At 37.9% G+C, this 26,017-nt stretch overlaps 1 protein-coding gene and 1 gene segment (V, D, J or C); both read right to left on the reverse strand.

Moving 5' to 3' along the window:
- Positions 1 to 466: 466 nt before the first annotated feature.
- On the reverse strand, positions 467 to 1,634 carry LOC139609123 (immunoglobulin heavy variable 3-48-like). The segment is given in 2 exon segments: positions 467 to 487; positions 1,275 to 1,634. Coding segments are annotated over 2 exon segments (381 nt in total).
- Positions 1,635 to 22,866: 21,232 nt separating this feature from the next.
- LOC139618226 (immunoglobulin mu heavy chain-like) lies at positions 22,867 to 25,779 on the reverse strand. Its single transcript, XM_071473989.1, is given in 3 exon segments — positions 22,867 to 23,414; positions 23,685 to 23,975; positions 25,358 to 25,779. Coding segments are annotated over 3 exon segments (789 nt in total). The 5' UTR covers positions 25,425 to 25,779; the 3' UTR covers positions 22,867 to 22,983.
- Between the last annotated feature and the right edge of the window lie 238 nt (positions 25,780 to 26,017).

A 26,017-nucleotide genomic window follows, 5' to 3' on the forward strand; every position in this document is an offset into this window, starting at 1 on the left:
AAAATACACCTTTAAACCCCAAACAGACATGTGTGGTTCTCACGCAGAGTTTAGTAAAAGTGCTCAGTGTCATTTTCTTGGGCTATTTGAAGTGAAGACATTAATCATTTGAGTGAATACAGGTCTGATGAGGACTGTGGGATTTTGTACAGCTGCTCAACCACCTTCAGTCACTGTGGCTCTCGAGCACAATAATAAACAGCAGAATCTTCAGTCTTCAGACTGTTCATCTGCAGATACACCTGCTGTCTGCTGTTGTCTCTGGAGATGGTGAACCGGCCTTGGACTGACTGAGAGTAGTATTTGTTGCTGCCACCACTATAGCTGATAAATGCAATCCACTCCAGTCCTTTTCCAGGAGCCTGTCTGATCCAGGCCATATGGTAGCTGCTGAATGAGAATCCAGAGGCTGTACAGGTCAGTTTGTGGGATTCTCCAGGTCTTTTAACCACTGGTTCAGATTCTGTCAGAGTCTGGCCATCAACACCTGTCAAGATGAAAAGGAATAGAGTCAGGTTTTTTAAAAGGGAAACTTTCTAAAGGTAACTTTAAGACAAGATCAGAGAAACTGTTGACCTGCCCAGCAGAGAGTTAACAGCAGCAGTCCTGTCCTATAGTCCATCATGTTCAACTGTGTGTCCACTGTTCTCTGTCATCCTCTCTGCAGTCAGATAAGTAGAGGTGGAAGACATCTGAGTTTTGCATTCACTCCTCCTCACAGGGAGGAGAGAATTTAAATGGGCTTCACCTTCATTTTTGACGACTTTGAACTAAGATGGTTACAATAGAAGTTTAGATTCCAGCCATATGAATTTGATTAAAAGATAAAATATTACTAATTTTTTTTTGTCTGTACTGCATTGTCTGCTGAGGTTGAATTTTGTGCAGCATTTTTTTTTGTTTTTTTGTTTTTTCTTTTTTTATTTTTAAAGTAGGATTTGTGTTTTGTTCAATGTTACTAACATGACACAAAATCTTTGAGAAATAATAGCTGATGAGAAATATGACATTCCTGGCTGAAGTCTACAAAGTAAATTTGAATCTGTTCTCATCTTTCACCGTGTGCAGGCTGGCAGGAGGCTGTTGTGGATGGAGGCTTTATGTTATGTGTAAAATATAAATGATTCATTGTTTCATACAAATCATCATCATGGATAATAAAAAACACCAAACTCAGCTGCAACAAATGCAATACAGATAAACTGAATGTTCCCAGTGGTTGGAGTAAATAGAGGAAGTAGTTTTTGTATGACTCTGCTATCACCGTCTCTCACTGTGTCTCTGGCACAGTAATACACTGCTGTGTCCTCAGTCTTCAGACTGTTCATCTGGAGATAGACTTTACTGCTGGAGTCATCTCTGGAGATGGTGAATCTGCCCCGGACTGACTGGGAGTAATAGATAGGAGCACTAGCTGTGTCTATATAAGCGATCCACTCCAGTCCTTTACCAGGAGCCTGTCTGACCCAGTTCCAGACTGAGCCTCCAAAATTAAACCCAGATGTTGAGCAGGTGAGTCTGTGGGATTCTCCAGGTCTTTTAACTGCTGCTTCAGACTCTGTTATGGTCTGACCTTCAGCACCGATCCAAACAGACAGAACAACCACCAACAGTGTGAGCTTTCTGTCAGCCATGTTGACAGTTTGCTTAGTAAGTTTTCAAATCCATGAATCCTCTTTAAATATGATGTCAACTGAATCCCTGTGAGAATTTGTTTACAGGAAACTCCTCCTACGTCACGTTCTGCTTTCACAGTCAAATTCAAGACTCACAGCAACACAAAATATAACAGCATTTAAACAAATGACACATTCTAGTTTAAATCATCTGTACCTCCATGACTATAAAGAAATGTAGATAAAAAAAACTGAAAATATAATTATTATTTTTTGACACCTCTTCACTGAGGGGTCCTGAAGATGTTTTCTCTTAAAACTAAAACGCCTCAAACGTTTCACATAATGACTTTATTTCCGTTTACTTTTTTATTACTGTTGAAATTCTAAGATCAAGAAAACCATTTCACACCTGATTGTAATTGTAAGATTCATTTATTCTTTTGTGTGTTTGTTTGTAGATCTGATTGTGTAACTGAAAACACCAGTGAAGAAAGAGCAAGATAATGAAGACTTTAAATTTCAAGGTTTCAATATTCAAACTGTGTTTGAAGCCACAGACGCACAGAGAAACTCTGAACCCTGAGAGGAAATGAACTGAAACTGTGTGATGATACAGAAAACTAACTGCTGTAGTGAACAGGAACATTTCTGCTGCTTATCTGTCACATGAAGTCTGTGAAACACTTGGACGGTTACTGTCAGCAAGTGTAACCTCCATTTATTCTCCCACTGCAAACTAAACAAAGTGAAAACACTAAATCTCAGATCAGACAATTAGCAAAAACATCTAAGAACACAAATTCTCTTCATTGTTGCCCACTGTTGATCTTGGACAGTTACAATATAAAGCATGTTGAGATGTTCCAGTCAAATGAATTTCAAGATGTTGAAGCTTTTTGCAGCCGACTCTGAATTAAAGGACGTCAGAGTTTCAAAGAACAAAGAGGGAAATGTTTCTGTTCACAACTGAAGGATGCTGACAGAAAATCTTTGACAAACAATGACTGAACATGAAACTGCAGAAACTAGTGGGAAGGTACTGAGGCAGTTTTTCTCAGTGAAATCATCAGTGGTCTGAGGGCTCCTCCTCTGGTGGCTTCATGTTACAAGGGCTCTGACAAAGTAAAAGGCAGATGGGAATCTGATCTGGGTACGAAAGAGCCTGCAGCCTGGAATGCCCTGTGTAACCAGCCCTCCAGTGTCCTGGTATCTAATTCTTCCTGGGAGAGAAAATATTAAGATTCTACATAGGCTTCATATCACTCCTGAAGCCAGACACAGAATTAATCCAACTCTGTCAGAGTTTTGGACTAAATGTCAATCTGCTGTTGGATCATTTTTTCATTGTTTGTGGAGCTGTCCCCATGTCCAGCAATTTTGATCACAATTGTTCAGCAGTTTAGTGTAACTTTTAAGTGCCGTCTACATCTTGGTGCAAGGACCTGCCTGTTGGGACTAAATGATGAGTTACCAGCTGATTTTTGACACAGGGAGATTTTGCATATTCTGCTGCACTGTGCTTGGAAATGTATTTTGGTCCTTTGGATCACTGACAAAGCTCCTTCCCTCAATCAGTGGCTACAAGTTGTGACAAGTATCATTCCATTTGAAACCTTTTCCACAGCACTAAAGGATAAACCCTTTTTATTTTACTTGATTACCAGATGCCACCGCATCTCGTAGGATGAGGTCGGGGCTGATGGATCTGGCCTGGAGAAGGGATGTATAGACATAGCTCGATATGATGTCATACTGCAGTATATGTTGCTGTCTTTCATGCACTCCCTGGACTTTCAAATGTACTTATTTATTTATTTTATATTATTTTTATCCTTTTCTGTGTGTGTGTGTGTGTGTGTGTGTGTGTGTGTGTGTGTGTGTGTGTCTGTGTGTGTCTGTGTGTGTGTGTGTCAGGTTTAATTGCTTGTATTTTGTATGCTGTTGTTATTAAGTTCTGTGTTTTCCTTTTTTTTTTTTCGTTTATTTTATTCACCCTACAACATTCACACTCATGCATCCTTTCTACTCACACATCATGCACTTCACACTGAATTTTCTGACAGCCACACTCGAAAATGTATGATTATTTTGTGAGGAAATGTATTTTCATTGATTTGTCTGTTAAATAAATACTTCTGTTTATCTTTAACATTGTGTGTCTCCCTCCTTGTCATGGCTGGAAGAGCCAGGCTGTGACTGTTGTCCACTGCAGTTCAAAGGTGGATTTTCACATCCAAGGTGTTGACTTCTTATTTCTCTCATGATATGTCTGGTTTTATATAAAAAGACATCACACAGACATGTTAACGAGCTCAAAAACTTGATTTTCATGGGAGTGGGACTTTAATTGAAACCTGTGTGGAAATATGCAAAACACTAACTTCCGTGGTGACAAGGAAAATGTCTGCAGACTTATCTGTGTAATGAAACCCTTCTTTTATAATACATTTGAAAAGAGCAACCAAAGTTGTCGAAAACCTGGACAACTGTTTTATTGAATTGGATACATTTGAACTGAGGACATCATTCATGGTAATGGTGGTCTGATGAGGACTGTAGGATTTTGTACAGCTGCTCAACCACCTTCAGTCACTGTGAGTCTCGAGCACAAGAATAAACAGCAGAATCTTCAGTCTTCAGACTGTTCATCTGCAGATACACCTGCTGTCTGCTGTTGTCTCTGGAGATGGTGAACCGGCCTTGGACTGACTGAGAGTAGGATTTGCCACTACCACTGCTATAGATATAAGCGATCCACTCCAGTCCTTTTCCAGGAGCCTGTCTGATCCAGCCCATGTCGTAGCTGCTGAATGAGAGTCCAGAGGCTGTACAGGTCAGTGTGTGGGATTCTCCAGGTCTTTTAACCACTGGTTCAGATTCTGTCAGAGTCTGACCATCAACACCTGTCAATACAATAAAAAAACAAAAAGTGAAACAGGCTGGTGAGAAAAATAAAACCATGTAAAAAGATGATATGTGAATATCTTCACCTGCCCAGCAGAGAGTTAACAGCAGCAGTCCTGTCCTATAGTCCATCATGTTCAACTGACTGCAGAGAGGATGACAGTCAGGTTTTTTAAAAGGGAAACTTTCTAAAGGTAACTTTAAGACAAGATCAGAGAAACTGTTGACCTGCCCAGCAGAGAGTGAACAGCAGCAGTCCTGTCCTATAGTCCATCATGTTAAACTGTGTGTCCACTGTTCTCTGTCATCCTCTCTGCAGTCAGATAAGTAGAGGTGGAAGACGTCTGAGTTTTGCATTGACTCCTCCTCACAAGGGGAAGAGAACTGTGTTGGATTTGGTCTTCATTTTAATGTTTGATGAAACTTGAAAATTAATGTTCAGAAGTCAATCCTTCAAGTGAGCTTATTTAAAGTTTTGACATGTTTTAATTTCATTTTGGAAAAGTAAAAATAACCAAATTGTAATGAATCATGACATTGTGTATTCTCATCCCTCCCTGTGGTGGTCAGCAGATGAGCTAAAGTTGGTCATAAAATTAATGAATGACAAATCGGACAATTCACCTTTCTGTTCATCTTCAGATCCAGCAAATCTTCTTGTCCAACTAACCCTCCTATTGTGTTAACAAGCACTGAAGGAAACAGTGAGCAAATTATCATCCAGTAAAATGTTTTATCTGCTAAGTAACTTATTATTCATTCATAACCATAATATATGATCTTACTTTGATGTTTTATAGACTATACATGTTTATGCATTTATGCATCAATGAGCTCAAATGATATGACATCACTTAATAAACAATGAATTAATATGGTAAACTTATCATTAAATAACCCAAATGTGTACAATAACTGAGGTTACACTGCGACAGCTGGGTTCAGTAGATGTGAATGTGTGTGTGTGTGTGTGTGTGTGTGTGTGTGTGTGTGTGTGTGTGTGTGTGAGAGAGAGAGTGAAAGACACAGTAGGTGTGTGTGGGATCATATTTGCTTCCAGTCTCTACATTTGAATTCAAGTCAAACACTTTCTTGGCATGAGACAGGAGTTTAATATTATCACACCGTATTATTGTAGCATTTTGTTACATTATTTTTCTTTTGTTATAATTTCTGTTGTATCCAGTGTATACAGTGTAAATCTTTGGCAACATTTATGATGTATTTCTCTGTGTAACCAGCCCTGAAAACTACTTGGTCAAATTTGACCCATAACACCACAGATACTGAATCTTCTGCTGTCAGACTCTTGACCTCGAGGTACTGAGTGCTGCTGGACTCATCTTCAGTCATGAGGAAACGGCTTTGAAAGGAGCTGCCATAAATAGCAGAGTCTGAACCTGTGTTCATCCTCCCAATCCACTCCAGAGCTTCCCCTGGTCTCTGTCGTATCCAGTGTATGTTGCACTCTGTCATCTCAAACCCAGATATGACACAGGACATCTTCACTGTGTCTCCAGGTCTTTTCACCTCAGATGGAGACTGGTCCAACACAAATTTGAATCACAGGTTGGACATTTGCAAAAGAAGTAAAGCAAAATTCATTTTCTCACCATCAATATTAATTACTACAATGATAATCTCCTGTCTTTCCTATTACACGGTCATCAGCATTTCAAAATAAAATACTGCCATAATTCAATGGTTGATCAACTTTTGTCATATCACATGTTGCTATATGAAGTTGGGTTTTGTCAAATTATCATTCTCAAAAAGTAGAAATTAATAATGAAGGGAAAATACAAAGAAGTAAAGACAGTTTTTCTCAGTGAACTGGTGTGAAATCCTCCTCTGGTGGCTTCATGTTACAAGTGTTCAGGCACTGAGGGGTTTTTGTTCAGGTCTACTGATGCTTTGTGTTATTGTGTTACTCTCTGGCACAGTAATACACAGCAGAGTCTTCAGGCTGCACATTCTGTCCATTTAGAGTCACTGTGTTGCTGGAAGAGTCTGTGCTGATACTGAACTTGTTCTTTAGTGAATCTTTGTAATGAGATCCTCCAGTATATTTCATTCCAATCCACTCCAGTCCTTTCCCTGCAGGCTGTCTGATCCAAGCTGTGTAGTAGCCACCAACAGAATAAGAGACCTGACAGGTGATGGTCAGACGTTGACCTGGCTGCACAGTCACAGAGGCTGGCTGTGTCAACTGTTCACACTTCACACCTGTTAAAAGAAGAAAATGTTTTGTTATCAATGATCAAGTTAAACAGCAAAAGAAGAAATGTTGACTGTGACAAATCCAGAGAGACTCACAGGATCCAGCTGCCAACAGCAGCAGCAGAGCTACACAAAACATGGTTGATGGTGAAAGTGAGCAGCTGTGAACTCCACTGACAGTCTGATGTGAAGTTTTTATAGCTGAGGAACAAGGAAGCTCACTGAGTTTGCATAGAATCAAACATATGAAGCATCAGTGTTGGTCCAACTGGAGCCAATAGAAGAATCTGTTCAGTGTTATTATATCTGCAGAGGGAAAACATGTCTGGAAACCACCTCTACTTTAATTTTTGATTTCATTACTAACTCAGTTTTATCACATTGACAATGTCCCTGCATTTCCAGAAAAGACAACAACAAACAGCTGAGCCTTCAGTCTTCTGGTTGGTCATCTTTAGATCTACTTCCTACATCTGGTGGACATGATGAATCCGGGCTGCTTAATAATTAATGCATGAGCAGCAAACAGTGCGATGAGCCTATTGGATTGATTTTTTTTAATTTTTTGTTTTACAAATAGTTTCATTGTAATTATTATGAAGAAGAAATCACCTTTTAGAGGGTCAGACTCATCAAACTTTGCACACGTGTCAGGCCTGTTGAAAATGTATATGTATCATGGGTCTTGCAAATGGGTGGGCAAAGTGGGTCCATAGCGTCCCCTAGAAAATTTCAGTGAGGCACTACTCGCTCTGTGTTTCACCTACATGTATGAAAGTCAGTCGGCACATATAACAATGAAATGAGCTGAGTTTTTCTCTTTGCTTTGGTGCGATTGACCAGTTTTTCACATGTGTATATTCATGAGACAGAGGCAGTAAGTTTGCCTGATGCATGATTGAAAAGAACATTTATGAAGTACAAACTGCACATCAGTGTCATGCACCCTAACCTTGAATGAGTAAGTCTCACAAACACAGAATAAACAGGAGCTTCTTCAGTCTTCAGCTGTTTATCTTGAAATCCCTCTGAGACAGTGAGATGGTGAAGTTGAGTGTCAGTCAGTTCAGATCAATGAGAAAAGCAGATTTCAGTGTCGCCTTGTAGTGACAGAGGAGACAGAAACTTGACACTTACTGCTCTCTAGTGTTTATATCAAGGAAACATTCAGTTTTACCCTCATATTGGGACAGTTTAGATTCCTCATAGTTATAACTGTAACTATGTAGAACTGTGGTTACTTGCTTGCTATTATTTTAATTCATGCTCAGTGAGTTCAGTAACCAGATTGCTGTGTTGTGATTGATGTTTTTTTGTTGTTTTTTTTACATTCATGTGTAATGGTTAATGGTCATTAATGATGATCCTTCACGGGGCCAGTTTCCACAGTTTCATGAATAACAACAACAACAACAACAACAACAACAACAACAACAACAACAACAACAACAACAACAACAACAACTGATATAAATGAATGGCTGTATCATTTTCTTCAAAAATGTGAAATAAGAACATGTGAGATCATTGTTGTAATAATGCAGATTGTAGGATTTTGTACAGCTGCTCAACCAACTTCAGTCACTGTGAGTCTCGAGCACAATAATAAACAGCAGAATCTTCAGTCTTCAGACTGTTCATCTGCAGATACAGCTGCTGTCTGCTGTTGTCTCTAGAGATGGTGAACCGGCCTTGGACTGACTGAGAGTAGAATTTTCTGTCACTGTCATATTCAATAGTAGCAACAAACTCCAGTCCTTTTCCAGGAGCCTGTCTGATCCAGGCCATCCAGTAGCTGCCAAAGTTAAATCCAGAGGCTGTACAGGTCAGTGTGTGGGATTCTCCAGGTCTTTTAACCACTGGTTCAGATTCTGTCAGAGTCTGACCATCAACACCTGTCAATATGAAAACAACATTAAATGAAATACGTTGGTGAGAAAAAAAAAAACTATTTAAATTTATGACATATGAAGTATTTTCACCTGCCCAGCAGAGAGTTAACAGCAGCAGTCCTGTCCTATAGTCCATCATGTTCAACTGTGTGTCCACTGTTCTCTGTCATCCTCTCTGCAGTCAGATAAGTAGAGGTGGAAGACATCTGAGTTTTGCATTGACTCCTCCTCACAGGGAGGAGAGAGGTGGAGTGAGCTTGGCGTTTAGTGTAATGTTTGATGAAATAATTTTATTTCCCAAATGAGTTAAACTACAGTCAAAATATAATGAAGCATATTGAACAGCAGATGAGCTCAGTAATCTACAGAATTCCTCTGATCATCAACATCCATCAGAATTTTTAAAATGACTTTATTGTCATCTCATCGTGTCACAAAATGAACTAATGTTTTGATTATAGTTTAGATTGTGCACACATCACTTTTCTAATGAATGATTTATGTTTAGGTATGTGACATTTTTACATTACTCAGTCTACATAACATATTGTTGATGAAATAAGATGAATGAAATTTCTTTTCTGAAATAAAGTTTTTTTATTCTTTCAAACTCTTCTTTCATCTTGTATCAAATCTGCTTCTGTTCCACCTGCAAGGGAAGCGGGTGGAAAAATAGTAAAAACATGCACACACGTGGAATTTCCACAGCAAGCGTTTACAGGTGCTGGTCATATAATTAGAATATCATGAAATAGTTTATTTATTTCAGTAATTACATTCAAAAAGTGAAAGTTGTGTATTGTATTCATTCATTACACACAGACTGATATATTTCAAATGTTTATTTCTTTTAATTTTGATGATTATAACTGACAACTAATGAAAACCACAAATTCAGTATCTCAGAAAATTAGAATATTACTTAAGACCAGTACAAAAAAAGGATTCTTAGAAATGTTGGCCAACTGAAAAGTATGAACATGAAAAGTATGAGCGTGTACAGCACTCGATACTTGGTTGGGGCTCCTTTTGCCTGAATTACTGTAGCAATGCGGCGTGGCATGGAGTCGATCAGTCTGTGGCACTGCTCAGGTGTTATGAGAGCCCAGGTTGCTCTGATAGTGGCCTTCAGCTCTGCTGCATTGTTGGGTCTGGCGTATCGCATCTTCCTCTTCACAATACCCCATAGATTTTCTATGGGGTTAAGGTCAGGCGAGTTTGCTGGCCAATTAAGAGCAGGGATACCATGGTCCTTGAACAGGGATACCATGGTCCTTAAACCAGGTACTGGTAGCTTTGGCACTGTGTGCAGGTGCCAAGTCCTGCTGGAAAATGAAATCTGCATCTCTATAAAGTTGGTCAGCAGCAGGAAGCATGAAGTGCCAAGAAAACTTCTTGGTAGACGGCTGTGTTGACCTTGGACCTCAGAAAACACAGTGGACCAACACCAGCAGATGACATGGCACCCCAAACCATCACTGACTGTGGAAACTTTACACTGGACCTCAAGCAACATGGATTCTGTGCCTCTCCTCTCTTCCTCCAGACTCTGGGACCTTGATTACCAAAGGAAATGCAAAATTTACTTTCATCAGAGGACATAACTTTGGACCACTCAGCAGTAGTCCAGTCCTTTTTGTCTTTAGCCCAGGCGAGACGCTTCTGACGCTGTCTCTTGTTCAAGAATGGCTTGACACAAGGAATGCGACAGCTGAAACACGTCTTGCATACGTCTGTGTGTGGTGGTTCTTGAAGCGCTGACTCCAGCTGCAGTCCACTCTTTGTGAATCTCCCCCACATTTTTGAATGGGTTTTGTTTCACAATCCTCTCCAGGGTGCGGTTTTCCCTATTGCTTGTACACTTTTTTCTACCACATCTTTTCCTTCCCTTCGCCTCTCTATTAATGTGCTTGGACACAGAGCCCTGTGAACAGCCAGCCTCTTTAGCAATGACCTTTTGTGTCTTGCCCTCCTTGTGCAAGGTGTCAATGGTCAGCAGTCAGCCGTCTTCCCCATGATTGTGTAGCTACACAACTAGACTGAGACCATTTAAAGGCCTTTGCAGGTGTTTTGAGTTAATTAGCTGATCAGAGTGTGGCACCAGGTGTCTTCAATATTGAACCTTTTCACAATATTCTAATTCTCTGAGATACTGAATTTGTGGTTTTCATTAGTTGTCAGTTATAATCATCAAAATTAAAAGAAATAAACACTCGAAATATATCAGTCTGTGTGGAATGAATGTATTCATTATACAAGTTTCACTTTTTGAATGGAATTATAGAAATACATCTACTTTTTCATGATATTCTAATTATATGACCAGCACCTGTATATTACCACCACGCAAGCTCTTGGCCCGTGGTGCGGAAAACAGCCACAACCAAAAAAACACAGATCTCAGACTTTCAAAATAAGACCTCTTTTTGGATCATGAATAGTACTATATGGTGATATTAACTCTTAACCCTCAAGAATGAGATAACAATGAATACATGACTGACATATTAACATTTTAGCTTTTTAACACTTTCAGAGATTAAGTTTCTACAATTATTTAACAGATTTTAAACATATCTCATGAATTACTTCTCATGACCACAATGTCATTATCAGATAATTTTTAAATCTTATTGGACAATGGATTTCTCAATTTCTTAAAGCTTGTAACAGATTATGAATTATGATGCTCGTTTCTTAACTTGTCACTTCTTGTCAGGAACTGGCTGCACATTTCTCTTCCTGCTGCTGCAGAGAGACAAAGTGAGAGTGTAGTAATTTTACTGTTGGGAGATGACTCCTGTCGTTACACAACAGCTGCAACAACACAAGAATAAATACACTGCTGCGTTCTCAATCATACAACCTGTTATTTGTGTCTAATTTTCAATATCACTTCTTTCAGCCTGAGATCCAGTGGAACAAAGTTTATTTGTGAACTTTTCTTTCTCAAGTTTGAGAAGTCAATGAAAAGGGTGTGAACATTTGAGACTAGTTTTACTGTTGATGATTTAAATATCAAGTGTTTTTGTTGACTAAATCTTGAATAAATTGTTTGTGGATTTCTTTGGACAAAACAAGAATAAAACATCCAGAGTTTTAGTCAACTTAAACTTGCCCAAAAATAAATTAGATGATGTTGACTAAATATGAGTGAAACTAACCTGGACTGAGAAAAACAGATACAAACACTAAACAATTTACAGAGGAAAGAGAAAATTGGCATTAATTGCCCTGTAATGTTTTCATAATAGGAAGAGTAATATTTCATATTCACATTATGTAACTCACCTACAGTTAAAATACATAGTTCAACATAGTTTGATCATGAAATTTCACTGTATTATTTTGTACTATTATTGTATTATTATTTACTCATGAACAATGATTTTAGCAAAGAGAGAAATCTTGTTCTCAGCTGAAGCAAAGTTTTAGATATTAACTCATTATGTTTTCTTTTATTGATGTATTTTAGAGGCTGTTATGTAATGATGATCTTTTATTTTACTGGGTTTATGATTAAAAAAAGCAAGAAAGACAAAATGAACATATGATTACTGTGAATCTCTCGGTCACAGGATTTTGTACAGCTGCTAAACCAACTTCAGTCACTGTGAGTCTCGAGCACAATAATAAACAGCAGAATCTTCAGTCTTCAGACTGTTCATCTGCAGATACAGCTGCTGTCTGCTGTTGTCTCTGGAGATGGTGAACCGGCCTTGGACTGACTGAGAGTAGTATTTGCCACTGCCACCAGCATCAGTTGCAACCCACTCCAGTCCTTTTCCAGGAGCCTGTCTGACCCAGCCCATCCAGTAGCTGCTTAATGAGAATCCAGAGGCTGTACAGGTCAGTGTGTGGGATTCTCCAGGTCTTTTAACCACTGGTTCAGATTCTGTCAGAGTCTGACCATCAACACCTGCCAAACAAAAGCAGAAATGCATGTCATGTGTTACACTACCATAAATGAAAATAAGTCATATCAAGATCAGAGAAACTGTTGACCTGCCCAGCAGAGAGTGAACAGCAGCAGTCCTGTCCTATAGTCCATCATGTTCAACTGTGTGTCCACTGTTCTCTGTCATCCTCTCTGCAGTCAGATAAGTAGAGGTGGAAGACATCTGAGTTTTGCATTGACTCCTCCTCACAGGGAGGAGAGAGAATCAAACAGTACAGATCTCAGGTTCATAATCCTCCAACAGTCCCTCTTGAATGTTTCACTAATTAACTTTGTTAATAACTTTCATTGTTAAGCATGGTCAGCATCATGTTTATACAATAGTACAAAGTACTTATTATTAATGTTTGGTATTGTCATGAACCAGCTCAAATATAAGAAAAAACAAATGAGACCAAACAATTAATCAAAGTTCAAAGAAAATTTATTTGACTGATAATAAACAATATACACATTTAATGTGGGACATGTAGATCAGTGGTGTCAGTGGTGTGGTGAGTGCATGAGTGCATGACATTTATAAGGTATTTAATAGTAAAAGTGAGAAAATAAAGCAAAACAAAAGCCAAAACACAACCAAAGCAGAATGTTTGTCACTGGGAGGAGAGAGAGGCAGAACTGATGTCTCCAGTCCTCTGAGAGAACAATCAGGAGAAGTGGATTCAGGTGTGGCTCTGTTCTCCTGACACATCTCTACCACTCTGACCTCCCCCTAAACAGGAAGAAGACCAGGAGCTCAAGGAGCCACCAGAGGGATGGAGACTGTGTTTTGCTGTTTCCTGTTTTTTTTTTTTTTTTTTGTTTCTTTGTTTTTTTGTTTTTTTTTAAGACAAAGTGCATTGACCAGCTGAAATCATGCTGATGAACTTTAAATATAATCACTGTGAACAGATACATTAATACTTCAAATGTTTCATTTATATTCTGTCATTGTTAAATATGTTCAAAGACTGTTTCTCTCCTCAACAGTGAACTGGTGTGAAACCATCAGTGGTCTGAGGGCTCCTCTTCTGGTGGCTTCATGTTACAAGTGTTCAGGCACTGAGGGGTTTTTGTTCAGGTCTACTGATGCTTTGTGTTATTGTGTTACTCTCTGGCACAGTAATACACAGCAGAGTCTTCAGGCTGCACATTCTGTCCATTTAGAGTCACTGTTTTGCTGGAAGAGTCTGTGCTGATACTGAACTTGTTCTTTAGTGAATCTTTGTAGTATGTTGTGTATCCAGCAGCAGCGCTGCCAATCCACTCCAGACCTTTCCCTGCAGGCTGTCTGATCCAAGATGTGTAGTAGTCATCAACAGAATAAGAGACCTGACAGGTGATGGTCAGACGTTGACCTGGCTGCACAGTCACAGAGGCTGGCTGTGTCAACTGTTCACACTTCACACCTGTTAAAAGAAGAAAATGTTTTGTTATCAATGATCAAGTTCAACAGCAAAAGAAGAAATGTTGACTGTGACAAATCCAGAGAGACTCACAGGATCCAGCTGCCAACAGCAGCAGCAGAGCTACACAAAACATGGTTGATGGTGAAAGTGAGCAGCTGTGAACTCCACTGACAGTCTGATGTGAAGTTTTTATAGCTGAGGAACAAGGAAGCTCACTGAGTTTGCATACAATCAAACATATGAAGCATCAGTGTTGGTCCAACTGGAGCCAATAGAAGAGTCTGTTCAGTGTTATTATATCTGCAGAGTGAAAACATGTTAGGAAGTCTCTACTGCTTCACATGTGATATTTTGGACATCACTTTGATATTTTCCCTGCAGTCAGTGGAAGCACTTTTAATTTTTTTCAAACAATGCATTTCTGCTTTGGCTGAAACGATTTTGACCCAAACATTTTGTTTTGTAATTAAATTGCTGCTTTCATTCATTACTTTCTAGTATAATTACAAATAAAGTGGTGGTGGATTAGGAATGTTATTATTTTTCTTCATATTAAGACTGCTGTTAGGAAAACTGTCACTACAAATAATTGAAAACGTTTTCAATAAATTAATTTTACAATAATAATCATTATAATCATTTGAGATGCTTTTCTGAAAGAATTGTTTCACCTCCTCTGGAATAACTGCATTTATTTATTTATCTAATTATTTCCTGTGCATATGTATCTGCTGCTAACAGAAGTAGTAACAGCAGCCAGGATAATATAAGCAGTATAGAAAGATTAAGTTTGTTGTTGCTGGTTTGAAGATTTATCAAAAATATCGTCTTGAATATCTGCAGATGTTTGACGACACAAACACAGAGAGGAACTTGATTCTCTCGAGGAAAACTGCTGCACTGAAACACGTGTGACAAAATCAAAAAACTTTATCCTTCAGTGCAGATTAAAAAAAAGATATGTTCAAGCATCTGTAATAAAGACCATGTTTCACCTTCATCAGTGTGCGGTTGTGTCAGAAATAAAAAATAGTGTTAAACTAGAAAACTGGAACAAATAAAGGGACAGTTGTTGTTCATCTTGAGATCTACTCACTGTCTGCTGACATGAACTGACGCTGACAGATGGAGCTGCAGTCACTGCTGATGTAAACACCTTGCAGCCAAACTTCACTCTTCAATATGTGTAAAATGAGGCTAACACATGACTTTTGTTGATGGTGTCAACATTTTAACTGTGATAATATCCAGTGTACAAGAGCAGCAGGAGCTTTAAGGTTGAGTTCAGTCCAGGGTTCAAGTGGAGAGAGAAACTTGACACAGACTGCCTTCATGTGATTTTATTACTGAAACATAGTGAGACATTATTTTTCACTCTCATGATTTGACCTACCAATTATTCCACATCATTTACAGACATCATTCATTTGTATGAATGTGTTGTATTTGTAGTTTGTTTTCAGAAGCCACATTGTTCCACTGTCTTTAATCCTTTTATGAACAAATTCTCTTTATTGTTTGTGTGTTTCATGTTTAGATGTATAATGTTTGACATATATATTTTAAAGAATTTGTCACTGTGAGTCTCGAGCACAATAATAAACAGCAGAATCTTCAGTCTTCAGACTGTTCATCTGCAGATACAGCTGCTGTCTGCTGTTGTCTCTGGAGATGGTGAACCGGCCTTGGACTGACTGAGAGTAGTGTTTGTAGCTGCCACTACCATCATCAACCCAGGCGATCCACTCCAGTCCTTTTCCAGGAGCCTGTCTGACCCATGCCATGTCGTAACTGCTGAATGTGAATCCAGAGGCTGTACAGGTCAGTTTGTGGGATTCTCCAGGTCTTTTAACCGCTGGTTCAGATTCTGTCAGAGTCTGACCATCAACACCTGTCAAGACAATAAAACACATCAAGTGAAAGAGGCTGGTGAGAAAAATAAAACCATGTAAAAATATGTCATGTGAATATTTTCACCTGCCCAGCAGAGAGTGAACAGCAGCAGTCCTGTCCTATAGTCCATCATGTTCAACTGTGTGTCCACTGTTCTCTGTCATCCTCTCTGCAGTCAGATAAGTAGAGGTGGAAGACATCTGAGTTTTGCATTGACTCCTCCTCACAGGGAGGAGAGAGGTGGATTGATCTTGAATCTCACCTCATGTGTGTTGAAAACTGTTTTAAAGTAGTCAGCAACATCACCACTACAGTAATTAAACCTTATTGTTTTGTAATCTGCTTGATTATTTTTAAACAATGACCAATAATTAGTGAAGTGGTGCACAGCACAACTGGATGTGGCACTGTGAGAGAATTTCATCATTTCACAGCAGAAATGTTAGTAACATATTATCATTCAGAGGAAAACACTGATTGTTGCTCATGGATGTTACAGGGAGAAGTGTTAAAGCCAGTCTCTGTCTGCCCTCCAGAGTTCAGAAATAGGAACAGTAGCTACTTTTAACATTGAAGCTGACCCACATGACACCCAGAAATACTGTATATAGCAGAACAGCAGAAATTCTGCTGGAGGTCTCCTCACTCTCTGTATTTCAGCATGTGTTGCTTCATATCTGTTCTATCAATATATACAAAACTTTATTGACTGTTTCACTGTATAAAACTGTCCATAATTTCTCTAGACGTTTCTCTCCAGTATAAACATGACGACACAATCACAACCTTCATACTTAAGTCATGATCAGTATTATGCTCAGTTGATGTTTAGCAAGTTATGATCAAGTTTTTCTCATTGTGAGCCAAATGTCATGTTTTACAGTTTTTCTGTTCCACATTCATGTTTCTCAGTATCACTGCTCATTACATGTTTTATATTTTTTTTTATTTTACATATATTTTATTTACTACTCTGACATGTTATACTTTGAATCGTAGGCCTTCTGTAAGTCTTAAAATTAAAGCGCTAAAAGGAAGTGCACTTACTCAAGGACTCATGAGAGTAAGTTGTGCAGGAAGTTGCTCTGCAACAGTCACAGTAGCAACATGTTGTCATGGTGATTTGTGCAGACTCTGCTTTTCCTTATAGCGTCTTTAGCATTTTACCAAATAAATCCACGGCTGTGCATATTGTGTTTCCTCCTTGTAGCAGCAATCCTAACTTTTGTCTATGTGAGTACATGTTTGTGAACAACAGGATGAGTTTGTATCTCTAATTACTGTGTGTAAAATCAGGCAAAATCAAACACGTTTGTCTTTCTTCATTTTTTCTGTGCTTTCTGTTTATTTTTGTTGTCAAGGATCGACTCAATCAATATTTAAACAACTGGAAAATTAGTAAATACCAATATCAGACACCTTCACCTCAATAGGTGTAAAGACCTGCTGAGTTCATTCATGAAAATGTTTCTTTTTTTCTGACCGGTCTTCATTGAAGGATCCAGCAGTTTTATTCTTATAAATTTTGACTGACATGATTTAGTTTCACAATGACTTTAAGTCTGTTTACTTTTTAATTAATATTCTCTAATTCTCCAATATAATTATCACAAGTGAACTGAAAGCAACATAATCTTATTGAATGGTTGACTTTGCTGCAGCTGGTTGAAAATCTGTATTTTTACATTTTTCTGTATTCAAATTGTGTTTGTGGCCACAGACATACAGAGAAACCTGCAGCCTTGAAAGGAAATGAACTACTTAGGAACTGAAACCTGTATGAAAATATGCAAAAACTAACTGGTATGGTGACGGGGAAAATGTCTGCTGACTTATCTGTCAAATCAAACTGCTCTTTTATATCACACTCGATAAGAACAACATTGTAGAAAACTTGGACAGTTGTTTTATTGATGTTCTGTTATGCAATGAGCAAGATTTCCCTGTTCAGTGAGATTTCTATTCATATCAATGTTTAAAAATATTTTCTATTGGAAAATACACCTTTAAACTCCAATCAGATATTAAAGCTTCTCAGACAGTTTAAGGTGAAACTGTGTTATATCCTTTCCTCACAAATATGTCCCTGGAGAATTGATGTCCAGTATCATCTAGTAGAGGGAAGTCTTCTGCTGTTCATGACTGGCTGCTGAGCAGCCACGTTCATCACTAACAGTGTGGCTCAATAAATAAATTGATCAAATATCTGTCTTTATTCTATTTAATGATTTTGTGAGTAAAAAATAAATGATAAATAAAATGAATTTTATTTATCTATGTTCAATAGGTCAATGAGGTTGTTTTATTGTTGTTCATTTCTTAGACCAAATCTAAAGAGAGGGCAGACTTCACTTTTAATGGTTTCAGAGAAACTTGGAGCCTCTCAAAGAAAACAGCTGCTTGGAGACTGAAACCTGTGTGACAGTCTCCATCTAAGTAGATGTAGTTTAGACAAAGATATTAGTGGAAAACAATTGTTAGACAAGTATTTGCTGGTTTAACTGTCGAAGTACAAACACTATGAGACCATTAATAAGGTGTTGTCACATAAGTGGAGCTTGAAACCCATCCACCGTACTCAGTTCTGTTTCAGATGATGTGAAACAACATTCACCTCAGCAGGCAAAGAACAAAGAGGCTTGATGATGGACAGTCTCTGCAGGTGGGACTGCAGATGGAAAGAAGCTCTGCAGACTGAGTAAAGCTCGTCATCAGTCTATAAACTTGTGAATGCAGGTCATCAAATGCATTTCACAATTCAGTTGTTGTTTTCTTTAGTGATCGTGTTCATGAGCATTATTTTGAACGAAGCTCTGAGCTTTGTCACTGATAAAGTCACATTGTTGTTTTGTAAATGGAAGCAATTTAAATCTTTGTTTAGAAATATTCTGTTGTCAAAAAAAAAAAATTGAACTCTCTGTAGTGAGGACATTAAGCATGTGAGCTAATGGGGTCTGATGAGGACTGTAGGATTTTGTACAGCTGCTCAACCAACTTCAGTCACTGTGAGTCTCGAGCACAATAATAAACAGCAGAATCTTCAGTCTTCAGACTGTTCATCTGCAGATACACCTGCTGTCTGCTGTTGTCTCTGGAGATGGTGAACCGGCCTTGGACTGACTGAGAGTAGTATTTGCTGCTGCCACCACTACTGATATAAGCGATCCACTCCAGTCCTTTTCCAGGAGCCTGTCTGACCCAGGCCATGTAATAGCTGCTGAATGTGAATCCAGAGGCTGTACAGGTCAGTGTGTGGGATTCTCCAGGTCTTTTAACCACTGGTTCAGATTCTGTCAGAGTCTGACCATCAACACCTGTCAAGACAATAAAAAGCAAAAAGTGAAATAGGCTGGGGTGAAGAATAAAACCATGTAAAAAGATGATATGTGAATATGTTCACCTGCCCAGCAGAGAGTTAACAGCAGCAGTCCTGTCCTATAGTCCATCATGTTCAACTGTGTGTCCACTGTTCTCTGTCATCCTCTCTGCAGTCAGATAAGTAGAGGTGGAAGACATCTGAGTTTTGCATTGACTCCTCCTCACAGGGAGGAGAGAACTTGATCAGAATAATTTACTGAGCAGATACATTTTATGATCTGAATTTCAATTGTTTAAAAACTGTATCTCAGTTTATTAATGTTATTCAGGAGCTTCATTAAAGAGAAAAATCCAGACTGACAAACAAACTTCAGACTGTCAGTGAAAGCACCATTTTGTGTAGTTTGTAACATGAACCATAAAATAGGCTGAAGACTATTGATTCAATAACTATGACAGTTGTGATTGTTGTGGTTTATGTTCAGGTCTACTGATGCTTTGTGTTATTGTGTTACTCTCTGGCACAGTAATACACAGCAGAGTCTTCAGGCTGCACATTCTGTCCATTTAGAGTCACTGTGTTGCTGGAAGAGTCTGTGCTGATACTGAACTTGTTTTTTCATGAATCTTTATAGTATGTTGTTGATTCAATAGCGCTTCCAATCCACTCCAGTCCTTTCCCTGCAGGCTGTCTGATCCAAGCTGTGTAGTAGCCACCAACAGAATAAGAGACCTGACAGGTGATGGTCAGACGTTGACCTGGCTGCACAGTCACAGAGGCTGGCTGTGTCAACTGTTCACACTTCACACCTGTGGAGGAAAACATGTTGAATATTGACTCAGTGTAGTAACAGTGACCAGTCAGTGTGCTGTCATCATACTGTCAGTGTCTCTGCCTCAGTGAGACTCACAGGATCCAGCAGCAGCAGCAGCAGCAGCAGCAGCAGCACAGCTACAGAGAACATGGTTGGTATTGAAGGTGATCTGATGGGAGCTTCTCTTCTTCTGCTGTAACTGACAGCATGATATCAAGTCTTTATAGCAGACTGTGGGGAAGTTCACTTTGCATAGAGAAGGACACTGACAGGACATAGAAGAAGGATGGACTGTTTTCACACAATTATTGAGACTCACATTTGTCTCTGAAGTAAAAGAGAAGAAAATGTATTTCTGTGCAGATACCTGTGAGAGTGGTTGAACTCTTCTCATCTAACTCTTGGCACGAAAACAAATAAGCATATTTTCCAAAATGTATAGCTATTCCTTTTATGCTGGACAATTTTATAATTGTCTTAATGAGGATGTTAAATGTTTTTGTAAATTGAATCATTAATTTTTTCAATACAATAACTGAATCTATGTTTTTTACATGACGTATGTTCAGTAATTTTTCTTTTTTAAATTAAATGTGCTCGTGGAGCTTGTGCAGACCCGACAAAAGAAACTCAGGGAACCTCACATGTCATGTCAGATTTTAAATTCTGGAATTACTGAAGAAAGCAAATGACTTCCTGGTGTAGCAGTTTACAGTTTAATACTCTGTAACAATTGTGATTATTCAACAAGACGAGGTTAAAAACAAGTATATGTGTAATATCTTGGTGGTGTGTAGGTTCGACTACTTTTAATTGCCCCCGACTACAACAAACCTCAAATACAACCTGTAAATGAAGATATCCGATTTGGAGAGCAAACAATATCTTTTAATTTAGAAAAGGTATTCAACAGGCAGGTTGATTTACAATCAATTGATGAGGCTTAAAACAGACTGAGTAGACAATATAACAGTGAGACTAATCATAGAACACCCGGCCTTCAGGTGTGACTTTATACACTCCAAATGAATAACATGCAACACAAAATCACTCCATGCAATAAAAACACCTTGTTCTATAGCTCTCACACAAATAAAAACACATGCAATTAGATTAAGTCACGCTGATCGACCTCAGTCTTCCCTTGATCAACTACCCCCTGTTGTGACCTTAACGGTGCTTTGGCTCGGGTTTAAAAGAAAATAAAAGCAGCAGCAGCAATAGAAACAAATAGCCTAATGGATAAAAGCAAATAACATAACCCTAAAACTACTTCTGACAACCGAGACAGTGCACCGAGCTCTGAAATGCAGAAGATAAAAAAGTTACTCTCCAAAATATGACCAATTTAATAAAATGTACATTGCATTCTACAAACAGAAAAATACTAAAAATCGTTAAAACAACAACACGCAGCTGTCTGTGGCTGGGCCTGATCCTAAATAGCAGCTGGGGGTTGTGCCAATCACACACGGCTGTACCTGGTTGCCTACTCACCAGTGCCTGGGATGGTCCCCTGGCTACATATGGCTGGAACGAGTTGTGCCCTAGTTTCAGCTGGTTCCAGCTCTGTATCTGTTTGATTCTCTCCTCCTCTCTGTGCTCACATGTACAGTATTTTAATACAGCTGAACTTCCAACAATGCTCTTTTCATTTCGTATCAAATAGTGACTGAAACGCAGCCAATGAAAACTACATTACATTAACATTACATGCTAACATGCTAACTTCCAACTTCCAAGCCATTTCCAAGTTGCGGCCCTGCACTGCTAAAATCCAGATTTCATAACCATGATGTCATCTGACAAAATCTCCAAACACGAGTTAAACACAACGGCTGTGCTGAGTTTAGTTATATTAATTGTAAAATGATCTCTGAGAGAAGCGATTGAATATTAGGGTGTTTTCACATGTAGCTCTTACCAAACACAGTCCTGGAACTACATGGATGTGCTGGGGTTGGTTTGGTACATTCAACCAAACACCAGATCTGAGAGTCTCATCTTAGTAACAGATGATACAGGGACTTGACACTGACTGACCTCTAGTGGTTTTGTCAGAGACAACATAAAATGCAATGCTTAAATTTTCAGTCACATCTTTGAATCATTTAAGATAAGATGTACAGATATTATTATTTTTTAATTTATATTGATGTAATGTATGGAGTTTGCTGTCAGCAACCAGATCGTTGTGTGATTGTCTATAACAATACCATAAAAAAAATTCAAAATTAGATTCAAAATATGAAATACTTAATACTTAGGCCCTGCAATTCTGAAAAGTCAGTGCTGTAGGATTTTGTACAGCTGCTCAACTAAGTTGATTCACTGTGTGGTTGTCGAGCACAATAATAAACAGCAGAATCTTCAGTCTTCAGACTGTTCATCTGCAGATACACCTGCTGTCTGCTGTTGTCTCTGGAGATGGTGAACCGGCCTTGGACTGACTGAGAGTAGAATTTGCCACTACTATCGGTATAGATAAAAGCGATCCACTCCAGTCCTTTTCCAGGAGCCTGTCTGACCCAATTCATCTCGTAGCTGCTGAATGTGAATCCAGAGGCTGTACAGGTCAGTGTGTGGGATTCTCCAGGTCTTTTAACCACTGGTTCAGATTCTGTCAGAGTCTGACCATCAACACCTGTCAAGATGAAAAGGAATAGAGTCAGATGTTTTTAACAGGGACCTTTTTAAAGACTCAAGATCAGAGAAACTGTTGACTCAGAGAAACGTCTGAGTTTTGCATTGACTCCTCCTCACAGGGAGGAGAGAGGTGGACAACAAATATAAAACCAGCAACTTTCCAGGTTTAGTCCCAGCAGGTAGTAACTGTAACACAGGCTTTAACAGTTAAACAGATCAAGGGGTATTCTCCTCCTTGTACCATCACCTCACTGCATTTTAGTAAAGAAATCCCTAGAGACGAATAATTTCATCACTGTTACATGAGAACAACAACAAACAGCTGAACCTTCAGTTTTCTACTTGGTCATATTTACATCTATTCTTTAAATTTGTTTCAAATGATGATCCAACCCCAGCCTGTTGTTTAATTAATTTAATTGATCTTTTCTGATGGTGGAAACTCTCTGAATTAAATTGCATTATCACTGTACCTTTTGAGGCCTTTCTTTTGGATGTTATTCCTCTGTATGTTTACTCACAGGTGTAAACAGCTTTTGTGTCCCAGTCTGTATTCTTGACCTTCAGGACACTGATAGCTGAGTATAACTCTCCAGTTTTTTGGATGGGACTTTGACTGTAGTCGTTCAACTCGGCACCATTCTTTTTCCATTTAAATGATTCAAGTGTTGCATTTTCACTGTCTTCAATTGTGCAGACCAGGGCCAGGGTGTCTTCACTTGGCACCGATAGCAAAGTCAGTTTTGCAGGAGGAACAGGTTCTGAACAGATGAAGGAAACAGCAGAGTTAAAGTCATTCCATTTTATATTTATATGCATATGAATCTTTCATCTACAAGTGACGAGATGGTTGGCTCAAAGGAAAAATATATGTGTCAGACAGACAAAGGAAATGTCACAAATGTGAGGGAATAAATATTGCTGAACATTTGTAGCGAAGAACAAAATGAATGAGGATGGTAAGTTGACCCATTACACAGTATACTGAAGAAGTTAGAGAGATGTGTTAACAAATTAACAACACCACATACTTTTGACATGTACACTTTTGGAAGATCCATCATGAATTACTGAACATCGAAAAGACTTCCTTGAATCCCAATCAGATTTTGATACTTGGGTCAAACTGACTGCTGTATATTTGTTGTTTTTCTCAGCAGGAGGATATTGTGCTGAGGTCAGGCTGGTCCCACTGGCATCGGTCCACTGGAAAGTAACAGTATCTGGGAAAAAGTTGTGTGCAAGACAACCAACGGTGATTTTATCTGCAGTCCCAGGTGTGCACTGAACCAAAGGAAACACAGTCGGGGATGCAGTTGACCCTGGAAAAAAGTTTGATAAGTTTAATGTCAAGCAAATTATGAAACACAAATAATGAATTGCTCATCAAAAAAGCTGATCACAGATAATTATTGGTTGAATTAAATAAGACCAAAAGAGTTAAATCTTAAAGATATAAATCAATGAGAAATTGTGAAATAAATAATGTAATAAATACAAGATATATCATGTAGTTGTGAAATAATAAAATACACTTTAAAAAATGCTTTAAAAAGTCACATTATTAAATGTTATTTCATATTTTATTTTATACTTTTTGTTATTTTGCAAAACTGAACACATTACACAAAATGCAACATGAATTGTTCTTAACCATTTTTTTGGAACAGTGGCAGGTTTTTCGTAATAACAAAGAAATTTAATAAAAAATATTGTTAAAATAATGGCGAACAAAAATCATCAGCAAGTTAGCATGTGATTGTCTATCTGCACAGTGAAGTTGAAGAGAGAGAGATGTCGGCATCCTTTTAATAAGTAAGAGTAAAGTATCGTCTTATTGATTAGTTTGATTTGTCTGTTCAGCTCAGAGATAAAGAGACTGAAACTGAGTTCATTAATACAATGGCACCAATATTTCAAACCCAATCTTCTGCATTGTTTTTTTTTTTTTTTTTTTTTTTTTGAACCAATTTCTTCCTACAATAAATGTTTTTGTTTTTTTTTCTTACCATACTACATTTAATTTAATGAACATTTTGTTGTTCTTTTTGAAACTTTAAATGGATAATTATCAATTTGCCCTTCAGTTCGCTGCATATTTCATCCTTTAAAAGTCAGTGTCTTTTGTCATTTCAAAATAAATTAGATATTAAAGGTATTAACTCATTAATGTCTTTGTTCAGTGTTCATTTGTTTAAAACACACATCATCTTGCTTCCTTCATTTAAAGCAATTATCCCATGTGTAAAATATGTCTTTCTGCCTTTATATGTATGTATATATGTGTATATGTGTGTATATATATATATATATATATATATATATATATATATATATATATGGTACCGTCTTATAAAAATCATCCAGGTACAGTATTGTCTATAATAATAATCAACAGTAAGAGATAAAGTAAATGAAAATGTGAATAAAAAGATGCAAACATAATCAGTAATAATCACAATCTAGTTGAATATAATGTAAGAGCAAATCATTAAGTCATAATGCAAAAGAAGAACTTTTCAAAATGCTTTCTACGAAACAGCTGCATTAAGAATATCTTGACGGCTCTGTTTTTGGTTTTTGCTCCATCTGATCAGTACAAACTTCAACAAGACCATGACCTAAACTTCTCTACCATCAATAATCACATTTTAAACGAAAAATCATCTGATCACTGAAAATATTGTGTAGAAATGTGGCTTACCTGAGTGAACTGTGACTTTAGTCCCTTTACCCCAGTAGTCGAAATAATCACAGTGTTGCATCTCCATTCATTGTCTGAACAAAAAACTGGAGCTCCAGAACAATGCTTAAAAACTTAAGTAATTGTCTGAGATGGATAGAAATCCTGGTACACGTGATACCCTGGTGTCATCCTGCAAACATGTCTGTTGTACTGATTCTTAATCAGTTCTTGATATTAAGATTTACTATGAGAAAACATTTACATCTTTGCACTAGCGTTCATTATAAACTATGAATTAATCCAATTTTAAAAATGTATCTGCTTATTAAAATAGATAAACGTGGTGGTTACCTCATATTCAAATAAGAAATATTTTGTCCCGTCGTTTTTTTTAATCACATGAAAAGATAAGTGTAAGATTTTTGCTCTCATCCCATCACAGTGAAAAACCCTCATAGAAAAACCAAACACTGTTTCCTGCACTGGAGAATAAGGGGACCTGTATTGTCATCAGTGGGTAAGAACAAAACAAAACTTAAATTTTAATGTACAAAAACTATGGGTTTTTTTTCATTCATTCATTCTATGATTTTATTCATTTATTTCTATCCTCATAGTCATGTCTGCATTTTTATTTTTTATTTTTTATTTGAGAATTTCTTTGTTTTCATTTGATTG

The sequence above is a fragment of the Trachinotus anak genome, unplaced genomic scaffold, assembly GCF_046630095.1.
Source record: "Trachinotus anak isolate AG129_WGS33_773 ecotype Australia unplaced genomic scaffold, CSIRO_AGI_Tana_v1 ptg000003l, whole genome shotgun sequence".
Lineage (NCBI taxonomy): Eukaryota > Metazoa > Chordata > Actinopteri > Carangiformes > Carangidae > Trachinotus > Trachinotus anak.